This window comes from Nannizzia gypsea, genomic scaffold (assembly GCF_000150975.2).
Source record: "Nannizzia gypsea CBS 118893 supercont1.3 genomic scaffold, whole genome shotgun sequence".
Taxonomy (NCBI): domain Eukaryota; kingdom Fungi; phylum Ascomycota; class Eurotiomycetes; order Onygenales; family Arthrodermataceae; genus Nannizzia; species Nannizzia gypsea.
The window spans coordinates 434,241-445,954 of record NW_003345199.1 but is presented as its reverse complement, the minus strand read 5'-3'; the positions used below and the strand labels follow the sequence as shown (position 1 = coordinate 445,954).

At 49.7% G+C, this 11,714-nt stretch overlaps 3 protein-coding genes across 3 annotated transcripts; 2 read left to right on the top strand and 1 right to left on the bottom strand.

The window, feature by feature from the left end:
* Nucleotides 1-1,096: 1,096 nt before the first annotated feature.
* Nucleotides 1,097-2,470, bottom strand: MGYG_03596 (hypothetical protein; the record flags this gene model as incomplete). Its single annotated transcript, XM_003173373.1, has 4 exons — nucleotides 1,097-1,251; nucleotides 1,312-1,475; nucleotides 1,533-2,182; nucleotides 2,255-2,470. The coding sequence occupies 4 exons, from the start codon at nucleotides 2,468-2,470 to the stop codon at nucleotides 1,097-1,099; spliced, it is 1,185 nt and encodes a 394-aa protein (XP_003173421.1).
* Nucleotides 2,471-4,604: 2,134 nt separating this feature from the next.
* Nucleotides 4,605-5,767, top strand: MGYG_03595 (hypothetical protein; the record flags this gene model as incomplete). The annotated part of the gene is made up of 3 exons (XM_003173372.1): nucleotides 4,605-4,778; nucleotides 4,878-5,088; nucleotides 5,196-5,767. The coding sequence occupies 3 exons, from the start codon at nucleotides 4,605-4,607 to the stop codon at nucleotides 5,765-5,767; spliced, it is 957 nt and encodes a 318-aa protein (XP_003173420.1).
* Nucleotides 5,768-9,968: 4,201 nt separating this feature from the next.
* MGYG_03594 (hypothetical protein) lies at nucleotides 9,969-10,739 on the top strand (the record flags this gene model as incomplete). The annotated part of the gene is made up of 3 exons (XM_003173371.1): nucleotides 9,969-10,027; nucleotides 10,153-10,246; nucleotides 10,518-10,739. 3 exons carry the CDS (start codon nucleotides 9,969-9,971, stop codon nucleotides 10,737-10,739), a joined length of 375 nt encoding a protein of 124 aa, XP_003173419.1.
* Between the last annotated feature and the right edge of the window lie 975 nt (nucleotides 10,740-11,714).

Genomic DNA, 11,714 nt, shown 5'->3' with positions numbered 1-11,714 from the left:
GTGCCCTCGATTCGCTGAGCCAGCAGCCTCTTCGACCTGGATCCGATCTGCCCTGACCAGCTAGTTCCGCTACCTACATACCTACGTCGCCGTCGCTTCGATGCTTCCTCTCGCCGTAGTGTTTTGACTTCACACACCCCGGATATTCGACCAGAGCTCTTCGTCTCTCGCTGCCAACGAGCATTTTTCTTGGATAGCTAGACGTCTCGGCTGGAATAAATAGCAAGCGGATCGTGAAGCTACGGCGCCAGTCGACAGTCGACAGACGCTCTAGTTAGTTGGCCGGTTTAACTAGCTAGCCAGTTGGTTGGCTGGTTAGTTGACGAGTTAACCTATGAGCTGACTGGGGTGGGAGTAAAAAACATAGAGGGATGTCTAAATATAACTAACTCAGGGGCGCAGCCAGAGGGCGCGCCGCAGTGCAGACGGCGATCTGGGCGGCCAGCGCTGCATCAAAGACCGCATAAGCAGTTCTAGAGTTGTATTCGAGTTTCCTCGGAGGTTCGGCTAGTCAAACGAGCGACCCAGCTGGTGACAGACTGGCTGGTGCTGGCTGGTCGAGTTGGTGCTGGCGATGGAGTCCTCCATCGTATTCAGCCTCGGCGGGATAGCAACGGCACAGCAGCATAACTAGTTAACTTAGCTAGTTAGCGGACCAAGCTCGCAGCAGGCAGCAACAGCAGCCAGATAAACACGAAGGCTGCGTTAAGTTGAAGATGCAGTTGTTTGTCGGTCAAAAGGGTGAGATGCTTGAAGCTGAAGCTGAAGTCGAAGTTGAGGTCACGGGAAAGGCAAAAGTCACTTCACTGTCAGAATTGGTGTGAAGATACCCAGCAAGCCAGAGTTGAGACTTAGGTCTACTCGCGGATGGACACTTGAGATTTGATAGACGGTGATAGATACCCTTCTGAAAAAATGCCCAGTTATGGGCAAGTATGATAATTTCTAAATCTAAAGCAAAGAGAATCAAGGATAGACACAGGGTCTAACAATTAGGGAGAAGAGAAAGAGCACAGTAAAGGAAAGACAGAATATAGAAGAAGAGCTGGCATGGCAGTCTTAAAGCTCAGCTACTTGGTAGCCGCAGGATGGCTTGTCAAATACGGACACAGACATAGTATCCAACTTCAAGCATCTCGCAGTCACGTCCGACAGCTGGATTCCACCTAATGAGCATCTCGGGGACGATATGATGCTTTCTGCAAACGCCCACACACGTGTCTCCCTTCTTGATCAGTTCAAACGACTTGCCTAGGTCGAGTTAGCAGCCTGGTTGAGCTAGATCTTGGAGAATCGAAGGAGATAACTTACAGCCTGGGTTAGTTCCTGGCTTGGTGGGAGATGGCCAGTCCTGGACATCGCGGGAATGGATGTCTACGGCAGCAGAGGGAGTGTTTAATGAGCCGGTTCTTGGGTCTCTTCTTACGCAGATTCGGGTATTGGCAGGGAGGGCAGGACAGGCGGGACCAAGGTTGCTGGAAGGCGTTGGTAAGCCATGTATAATCATGGGGAAGCAAAAGGTGCGCACTTACGGGTTCAGTTTGAGCAACTCGCTGAGACGAAGTCCAGGATACTGCTTGACGACAGTGGAACAGGTGTCTCCGGCCTTGACGGTGTGGAATTGCTTGCATCCCAGGATGGGAATACTGACGGGGCTGGGGGTAGAGGCAGGGACGTTGGCATCGCGCTTGGTGTTGGTAGCAGCAGGTGGTCTCAGTTCGGTGGTCATAGTGGTAGGGTAGGCAGCCCTGTTATTCGTCATTTCATTGGGTAGGTTAGGGATGTGTGGTGGCATGAAGGGTGGCTCGGAGCGCGGTTCTGGCATGCCAGTTCCAATGTGCTTCATCATCATGGTATGCGAGGGCATTCCAGTAGCCATTGGTGATTTCGCGACCAGCTTCTTGCCATGGCCACCATTCCCGCCGAGTTTCCAGCCCGGTGGAGGACCTTCTTTCGGTCCATGAGGCCCATCCCATTTTTTTGCAGGATAGGGCTCACTACGCTTCCTATTCCTGTTACCAAGCTCAAACCCGTCCTGGAAGAGACCTGGCGGAAGAGGCTTTGGGCCATTTGGCCCTGGGGGTGGACGCTGGCGAGCTTGCTTAGTGGCATGAGAAGGCAGGAATGCACAGTAAGACGCCTTGCTCTGGATGTTTGAGCAGTCACCATTAAGCTGGGGGTTCTGCAGCGCATTTATGTAGTTAGTGTGGTGGACAGCTCAATACGTAGCAAGCCGAACAGGTGTAAACAGTACCCAGAAGATGAATTGTCTCTTGGCGACGTTGATGGTGTCCAGGAAGGCATCGCAGGTAAGCTTTCCCGCCGCATCGACGACATTTATCCAGGATGTGCAGCCCTTGTGAACTTTCGGGTCAACTGAAAAGGTAGGGGTTCTGGAATGGTGCCATTCAGGGCTACCGGCCTGGACAAGGGCGACGGCCACCAAGGGCAGAAGGGCGTATTTGACCATGGTGATGATAGCGGCCTTGTAGACTTGAAGGGGAGTAAGAAGAAGAGGATGCTGATGAGGAACGTGAGAGAATCATGTTGAAGTGAGTCTCTTCATGGCCTTTATATAGCTCGTCTCCGGTGTACTTCTTCTGCTTCACTTTTACGATAGCGACAACAGTCATTAACTGTCTGCGTTCAGGGCCTATGTGCGATGTCCATCTTCACCCGAGATGGTAAACATCGATAATGGCGATGGATATATCGAGACAGTCTATCGCTGAAGCCGGTCAAAGAAAAGAGCGACGCCGATTCTGTGCCGCTTGGCTCAAGTAGCACAGAAGACAAAACGTCCCGCGCTCTTATTCTCATTCTCATTTCTCTGCGCTTGCGGGGTATCCTTTCGCTTCTGACAAAGCCGTACAGCGCAACTTGGGGCTTGACAGGTTGCATGTTTCGGGGTATCTCCTGTCGAGGCAGTAAAGAATTAACCGACAAAGAATCAACAAACAGCCAATTAACCAGTTGATTATTGTCAATTTAATACCGCGTAACCGTTAAGTCCAACAACCTTTTCAGCCGGATCACTGAAAGCGCGCAACTTGTTGCTGTTGGGTGCTGCGATTACGAGCATCGAAACTCTTAGCATCAATATCAAGCTCAATAACTATCATTCGCCAGGGCAAGGCAGAGAGACGAAGCTCGCCGATGTATCACCATCCGCCTGCTTGTGCCTGCCTGTGGAGTGTAGTCTTCTATCGCTGCAGTCTTTCGTAGCACTACTCGATCTGCGACTCTTCCACGCTGGTCATATCCTTGGTTGTGCAAGTCGAATTTGCTGTAACTAAATAACTGACATGGTATCAGTTAACCAGATAGTCAACTATCGGGCCAAGTCGCACTGTACGCCCATGCTGAGAGACGACAACCTATATCTCGTCGATATTTGAGCAACCAGGGCAAACTCGACTGCCTGAGATATAGCTACCTAGATGTACACAATCAAATGTTTTGACAACTGGCCAAGTGTGTTGGATATGGACAATCTCCGGCATTTGTGTCAACTTTGGCAATTAGCCAACGAAGCTAGAGTGGAACGGATGAAACGACGGTTGTGATATTCGTCAAGATATATCCATGTCGCTCTGGGGCGCTAGATAAGTAACTCGCATGCTTCCTCGGTCTGCCTGGAGTTATTTGCAGGGGTTGCGAAGATCATGTCGCTATCAACCTTCGATAATTAGCTGGTTTCCTGGCCAGGGCCTGGCACACCTCATACCACCCAAGTAACAAGAAGACATCCACTTTTCGACTCTTCCTACCGTTCGATTGGCCCCTTGAGCAGGAAATAAGCCTCCCAGCATGCGATTGCGGGAGGAAGCTTCTGTTTGATGTATAGTTAGAGTTTGATCAAGGGCTCAGGCCTGTCGTCAACGCGGAAGACGACGCGGGCCAAAGTAGCTCCATGGCTAGCTCGACCTATACATACACTCCGTAACTGTAACTTCGTTTGTTGACCTGGACATGGTCTGGATGTATCGACGAGTAGTTACGTTATCTCGCCCCCCTCCTGGATCCTTGCAGAGGGAGATCCATGTCAATCTTCGAGAAGGCGACTGGTTTCGCGCAGTCGAAGCCGTTGTTGCACCCGCCTTGCCTTCCCCTTTTGAGCCGTAGACAAACACACTCAACGGCACATAGATAGCGAATAACTACCTGTGTGCTCCATAGACACACCCATCTCAGCTGTTCATCCCCGTGTATTCGCGGGTGAGCAGGGGAGTTGGCTGCCTAGCTGCATCGTTATAGTTATATATATCATGCCTGTTTGATCCTGTGCTCTTGTTTCTTATGCTGGCTACTGGTTCTTCGTTTTTATCCGTTGTTCATCTCGTGGGCCTGGTTCGTACGAAGACTCATGATCGTTGATAGATACCAGGGTCAAGCCGTTTGCCAGTCGTCAGTTAGTATTATGAGTATTCTGCGTCCTTTGGAATCGTGGCTGACCGTGCAAGGCCAATAGTATAAACAGACTTATCTTGCAGAATCTGTTTATTTTTCATAACAAGTTGACGCTGCGACTGTGGGTAGTTACATTGTTCTCCATCTGAGAATAAGACGGAATCCTGCGCTGTGAGATGGCTTTCCTCTGCAGCATGCCCTCAATCTCCGTCCAAGCCCGACTGTTGCTGGTAATCGCGGTATCGACCTGTTTCCTCATCACAGAGCTGGCTGTTGGATTCAAGACCCATTCTCTCGCCCTCATCGCTGACGCCTTTCACTACACGGGTGATCTCCTATCGTTCGTCATAGCATACCTCGCGCAAAAGGTATAGCGGCCCTTTTTTCCATGTCTCCTCTCTATCTTTGCCGTTTGTCGTCCTCGTCGCCGCCATCTTATTCTTATTCTACAAGCTAACGTAACTCAGCATGCATCTGCATTGGGGCGGGACGTGATCCCTGAAGAGACGGGCAGCGAACTCGAGGCCGCCGAAAACCGCACCGCAATTATCCGGATCGACCAGAAGGATGGACGCCACGTCCTGCCTCTGCTCGCGGCGTTTTTCAACAGCGTCTTCCTGCTGGCCCTGGGGCTGGCCATCTTCCTGCAGGGCCTTGAGAAGTTTGTCCATCTTGATGGTACGTCATCTTTATTCATTTCCAAGTGCCACCCCCTTATATATATTTAAGGATTGTATGGCTGACTGTTGTAGAAATCGACAACCCACAGTTGGTCTTGATAATAGGCTGTGTCGGTATCTTAACCAACGTAGTTTGTGCCTGTATTCTCGGGGCGGACGGTCATCATCACCACGGCCACAGCCATGGACACAGTCACGGTCACAGCCACGAGCATGAGCATGATCACACACACGCTCACTCTCATGAACACCATCACGATTTAAGAAGTGATGAAGAGAAGCTCTCCCATGGAACCGCGCTTTCAATGAAAGCAGTGCTTCTCCACGTCGCCGCTGACGCCCTCAACAACCTGGCCGTGATAATATCGGCGGCCATCATCTGGAAGGTCCCGTCCCAGGACCACCCTGAAGACCGGCCCCATCACGACTCAGAGCACAACCACTATGGCAGCCCTCATGCAAAGTACTATGCTGATCCAGCATGTACGGTCTTCATCGCCATCTTAATCATGGCCAGTACCGGTCCAGTGGTACTGCAGTCTGGTCGGGCGCTGGTCGCTGCTGCAACTGGAACAAGCGTCAAGGAAATACTGTCCGATACACCATCCGATACACCATCCGATACACCATCCACGGAGGTCAAAGAGGTAAAAAAAGAGGCAAAGCATAAGGAGTAGATGTTAGGAGCCGATGCTGGTTGTTGGATATACCTTTCTGTCTTGTATATATATTATAGCTTTCCTCTTTTCATTAACAGGTCAGCCAGGGGCACGATCTCTTCTTGTCATCTCTTTTATTCTCAACTCCCTATGTAAGTCACAGCTACATAGTACAGTTAAGAGCTAGAGAGAATTATTTCTTTTTCTGGGAAAACTCCTCTGCTTTCAATGATAATTATCAAATCTCCAGGGCTTGACGAGTTCTGCACGATGCTTATTTTCACAAGCCTAAGCTAAGTCATTAAAACAGAGTCATTAGTTAACTAATCCAATAAGAAGCTTGTGAATTTAAACCTTATTTATAGGAGTCTCATTGGTTGTTTTTTCTACAAAACTAATTTTTGATTGGCCATCTCCCGGCCAAATCTTGTATCAGGTTAAGGTTTCATCCTTGGCAGGCATGTGATTAACCTCGTGCCAATAAGGTTTCAGCCTCTGTAAACGCTCGTCATTGGATCAAGCGAAGATGTGATCAAGTAATTTATTGAATGGTTGATAGCATCTCTTATTTGTATTATGATGTTCATGTCCTGCAGAAGATAGACTCCTACTCCTTTGCTTTCCCCTTGCAGCTTGTCGTATGGCTCGGCCAGTTGCTACCTTCCTACAACCTGTACACAGCTTCCTAGGCGCAAAGCAGACGACACATATCTTCTGCGGGCCTGCTGGTGACCCCTGGTGCATGATCCCATCCTCGTCAAAGTTATTCTCCTGTGTCTAGCGAAGGGAACTCTGCTCGATATGCGCAGCCCCCTCTCGCTTCTCCCCTTCGGACATTGTGTAGGCGAACCATTCGGGGAACCAGTCCCTTCGACGTCGCTCCCAGCGCCAAAGGGGGCCGAGTTCAATCTCTCACTGCAAGGAAGCCATTTGACGAAGCCATAACAGGCGCGACTGCATAAGGTATGGTGCTAGTAAATAATAAACTGCTTGAGATGTTATTAATAGTATTTGCGTAAGGGGTAGACTGGCACGTTTATCTGCATTCTTCACTTTCAGGCTCAACAGTGCTATAAGTGTGTTCAAAAGAAGGATAGTGACCACAATGACATATAGAGCTCTAAGCGTCGGGCTGCTGCTGATGACTCTCTTCACTTGCCTAGGGTATTATAATTAGAGGTTATGAGCTTGATAAGCTCCGAAATTGATAGCCCAAAGTCTGAGAACGGCGTTCGGTCCAGTCCTAGGGGATCAACTTTGCAAAGAAGCAGGAACGGGACGAATGCGAATCCCATAACTATTAAAGCGAGCAGAACAAGAAAAGGTAGGACACTGTGCAACATCTCCGTTAAAGCAGTAGTAGTGTGCCTGTTGCTTCGTAGACTCTTAACATCAGGAGTGCTGTAATCCAAAGAAGCAGTGTGAGAACGCGGGCCAGGGCCTTGATGGACATCGTAATTGATGTCGCGTTGGAATATTCACTATATCCTAAAAAAATAAAAATTGTGCTTCGTGGTCCTTTAAGTAGATGATTTCCTACACCAGCCTGGTGAGTGGGCTAGCCGGCCCATTTCCACTCTTGTTAATATGCTGTATTATGGCTTCTGTGTGCGGGCTTGAAATATCAAGATAAGGATATGTAACCCAAATGAATTCCAAGAATGGATCATTACAGAAGTGTAACACTGGAGGGGCATCGAAGAGATGGGTGCCTCGAGAAAGAAAGATATCCTCAATGCCATCACAATGGAATTGTATCTTATTATCAGACGAGAAAACAAGAGGCGGCTCTTCTTATTCTCTCTGGAGCCTGCAGTTGATATGGCATAGTAGAGTGCTACTGACTTTTGCATTGTTTAGATAGAATAAGCCTCGAAGAGCTTGACATTTTTTATGCTGACACAGGCCACGATATTCCTGGCATCTGTAGAAGATATGTTCCACCTCGGCTAAGTGCTAAGGCTGAATTGGTGGATAGAAGCCGCTCAACATCTGTGGATCGCGTGTAATCCTCCTTCCAGGCGGCGTCAGGCACGTTAGAGTATCCTTAGTAATGGCTTGCATCTAGACTGAAGTGACGATTGAGTGAGCAACAGGGAGCTCGTTATCTCATTGCACGTTTTCTTGGGGAGCAGCCTCTAGTTATTATATTCATATCTCAACAGGCTCTGGTAGGGTATCGTGGCTGGGAAGAGGGTCATTCATCATGAATAGGCTGGCCTGCTGCCCCCTTATCTCCTATTTTCTCTCTTTTCTCATCCTCAAGGCGGAGAGGTCAACTGGAGGTTCACTTCTGCCCGAGCCTCTGCGGGTATTTGAATGCATAGAAAGCCCATGGCTGCCTTTACACCTGCACAGGCTCCAATTGGCTGAATGGTATCATTTTTAGGGCAATATGAGCGACATACGAGGACGAGGCTGAAAAGGCAGCCCGGTCAAGGCTCGTATTTGTATGACTAGACTTTGCCCCTGGTCCCTGAGCAGTGTTGGAGTACGAGCAAAATGTGCTGCATCTAAGGAGAGTATTAACGACTTTATAGAGGCCTGGTATGAGGAAAGCCATGGCCGTGTTTGTTGATGTAGTTAAGGATGTCGTTAAGACGAAGGAGGCTGATATGGTTGTAGTTTTGAAGTTGGCAGGCGGGAGCTGAGTCAGCCATCTGAAGTTAGCCCTACTTCCACCGATCTAGCCCGATAAGGAAGCTGACTAAATCTATCCTTTCCATTGGCCGCTTTGGCCCAGGGTGGGTCTACGGCTGAGATGCCCCTTTCAGCCTAGCGTCTCAGCTTACCTCAGCCAGATCTGTGGCTCCACGTGACGGCTAAGCCTCGCCGGCCCCGGCCGCCGACCGACCCTGGAACCTCGCGGAAGCGCGCGAAGCAAAAACGCTGACGTGACCCGGAGTGACTTTGGTTTTGCGGGGAAAGCCGGTGGGCGCAGAAGTCGCTCGTGGTCGTCCCGCCATCTCCTCGGAAACTTCGCCCTTGGGTCGCTTGCCCCTGAGAGTTTCTCCGATCTGGAGCTGATCTTGGTCTGAATTTGATCTGTATGGAAATAGCCAACTTTGCTTAACGCATGTCTCAATAAGTATGTTATTTGTCGATTTCAGATCAAGTAACACAGCATCGTTGATTGGCAGAGGTGTTAATACAGTTTCAAATAGCTGCACTCCATCGGAGAACTCGATCATACAACTACTTTTTCTAGTCTTATAAAGGTTGCGCAGTGAGGCTATGGGGGAGGCGAAAAAAAACCTGTACGGATCACAACGGCCTTGCCGTTACCTAACCTTCTGAAGTATGCCCTGCTGTGTGATCGCCAGAGTTTTCCGATCTTGTGTCTCGTCGTTTTCGCAGTCGAGCGATGCTGACTGACACCTTTGGTCCTGGCCGTCTGGCCGACTTTAACGACATTAACACACCTGGTTGCATAACTATTATACCTGCTGCATAACTAGTAATAGCGAACTAACTAGTTATGGATGCAGAAGAGCAGGGCTGTCTTTTACCGAAAGTATAGCCTCGCTCACAAGCACAGTTTCCCGCTGAGTCCCAGGCGAGACCGGCCGACCCACCACGTAGCTAGCACGATGTATGTACGGAGTAGTGTGGATGAAGATTCTTCTTCTTTTCGGCCGCAAAACGGTCCTGTTTCTGTTGCTTTTCCTGCAGCCGGTTGTTCCGGTATCTAGTTAGTTAACCCGGACAGAATCTGCGGATCCTACCTGCCCAAATACTCCGGGAGAGACGCAAGGGAGTCAAGGGCTTATCGCATCGTGGTTATTTGCTTTGAAATCAGTTAACCCACGATTGTCAAGGTGTCGTTCTCGGCTTTCTCCACTACGGAGTACCTGGAGATGTCGGCTGCTGATGACAATATAGCAACACGTTGCCGGTCTGCAGCCCTTAATTTGTGGTAGAACTGAGTTATTCTGTACTCCGTAACTAGCTACATGTCGGATGTTCGGAGGCTAGTTATATAGTCAAGTCGGCATGCCAGCTGCTTCTGGGAGCGAGTTGACCTGGTGAGAAGATGTTAAAAAGGAATCCATCTCTCTTCATGGGGATTCTGGGATAACCAAGCTACTCCATAGGAGAGTGGATGTCTTGCAGATGGAATGATGTGCTTCACTCGGGCCACGCATCTCTTAGTTATCTCCCACGAAACTAGATAACAGTCTATTAGAACTTAGGACACGGGTTACCAAGGAATGGAAGTATGCAGATATACCTCTTTCTCCTCAGCAAGCTCTACCTCACTATCCTCCATGGTCGAGAGTATATCTAGCTACTCAACCAACCAACCAGGCTCTCTATTCTAAGAAGTAGTTAGCTAAAGGGGACTAACCCGTCGAGTAACCAGCAAGGTAGCTTCACTTCTCCTTCTCCTTATACAAGAATAGAAGCCTCCCCCTGCTGGCTGCTTTGCTGGCTTTCCTTGCGGTGACTTCTCTGCCCACCGACTTTCCCCGCAAAAGCAAAGTCGCTTGCCAGCCGGTGAGTGCAGGCAGACAAGGAAGGCCAGCCGTGGCTTGTCGCCTTAGTTAACCAGCAGCAGCAGCGGCAGAGGAGACTTTTGGCAGCAAAGCGCAAGCCGTGGTCAAGGTCCAGGATAAAGAGCAAGGCCCAAGAGGAGTGAGAGCGCAAGGCTTGACCAGTAACTGAGTAAAGTAAAGCAACTAAAGCAAGTAAAGTCACTAAGAGACGCAACTTTCGTCCCTTTTGAGGTTTTTTTCCTTTGGGGGGTCGGTCTTTTCTGCCACCTCAGCCCGCTTTTCCCCTTTTGGTGTCTTCGACCTCGTCTCTTCGACCTCAACTTCGCAACCTCAACTTCACCAACATCACCAGCTTCAACGTCAACTTCGCCAACATCATCGACTTCGACATCGGTATCAACATCAATAACTCTCTGCTCTCCACTCCTCATCGATATCAGCATCTTCTACTCGCTGGAGTTGGTTCGATGACCTCGTCAACCCTCGCCGGCTGAGGTCTGTGTCAGGTAAGACAGTCGGACGGCTCCCTTCGACTCACTGCTCACTTCTTCCTGCTGCTGCCTGCGCCCTTCTCCTTCAGCCCGAGACGAAGCGGACGAACGAAGACGAGATCACTTGATCCTCTGCTCTTCTGCTCTGCTCTGCTGCCTGCCTGGTGCCTGGCGCCTGGCCGTGTCGCTCACTCTGCTCCCTCGCGCGATGGCTGGGCGGTGGACGCTCGACCGTAGTGGATGGTGGTGGATGGATGGCTGGGCTGGCGCCTAAGCTGGGCGTCGACCCTCGAGTCATCCATTAACAACACATAAAGCCTCCCCTTCTCTTTTCGCCCTTTGCTTCTTCTCTCTCCTTGCCGTCTGTCAAAACTAAATGGCTGGCTGACTGACTGACTGACGTCCTTTTTTTTTCTATCCAGACATCAAAGACGCAGACCTTACTTCTTCTTCTTCTTCTTTCTCTCTACTCCTTCTCTTCTTTTTTTTTATACTTTCTTCTTCTTCTCTTATTCTGCCTATTTTTATCTACTCACGGCTTCACCGGCCTCTTTAATCCTGCTAATGCTGCATTAATCGCTCCTTTTTCGCCAGACGAGCTACTCTTCGTCTCCTTGCTGCCTCTTATACTGCTTATCCGACCCTTCTACTTGACTCATCGAGGTACGGTATCCTTTTCTTTGGTCTCTGGTTCCTTGTCTCCACCCTAAACTCCTGACTGCCGCCCAAGCCTTTTTTCTTCTATCCCTTCGCCACATCTTTTCGCCACTTTTAGCAGATTTCACCCCCAGAGTCATAAACCATCGTCAGAGTCTTTGCTCTGGATCTCGTCTTCGTTATGTCCTTCATATAGCTCTCTCCTCTCCTCTCCTATCCTCCTCCTCCCCCCTTCTACCCTCCTCCCTCTTACTCACCTCCTCTTACTCACTTTTACTCAGCCTCCCTCTCTTATTTCCGCCATATTCTCCGTCCATCGGT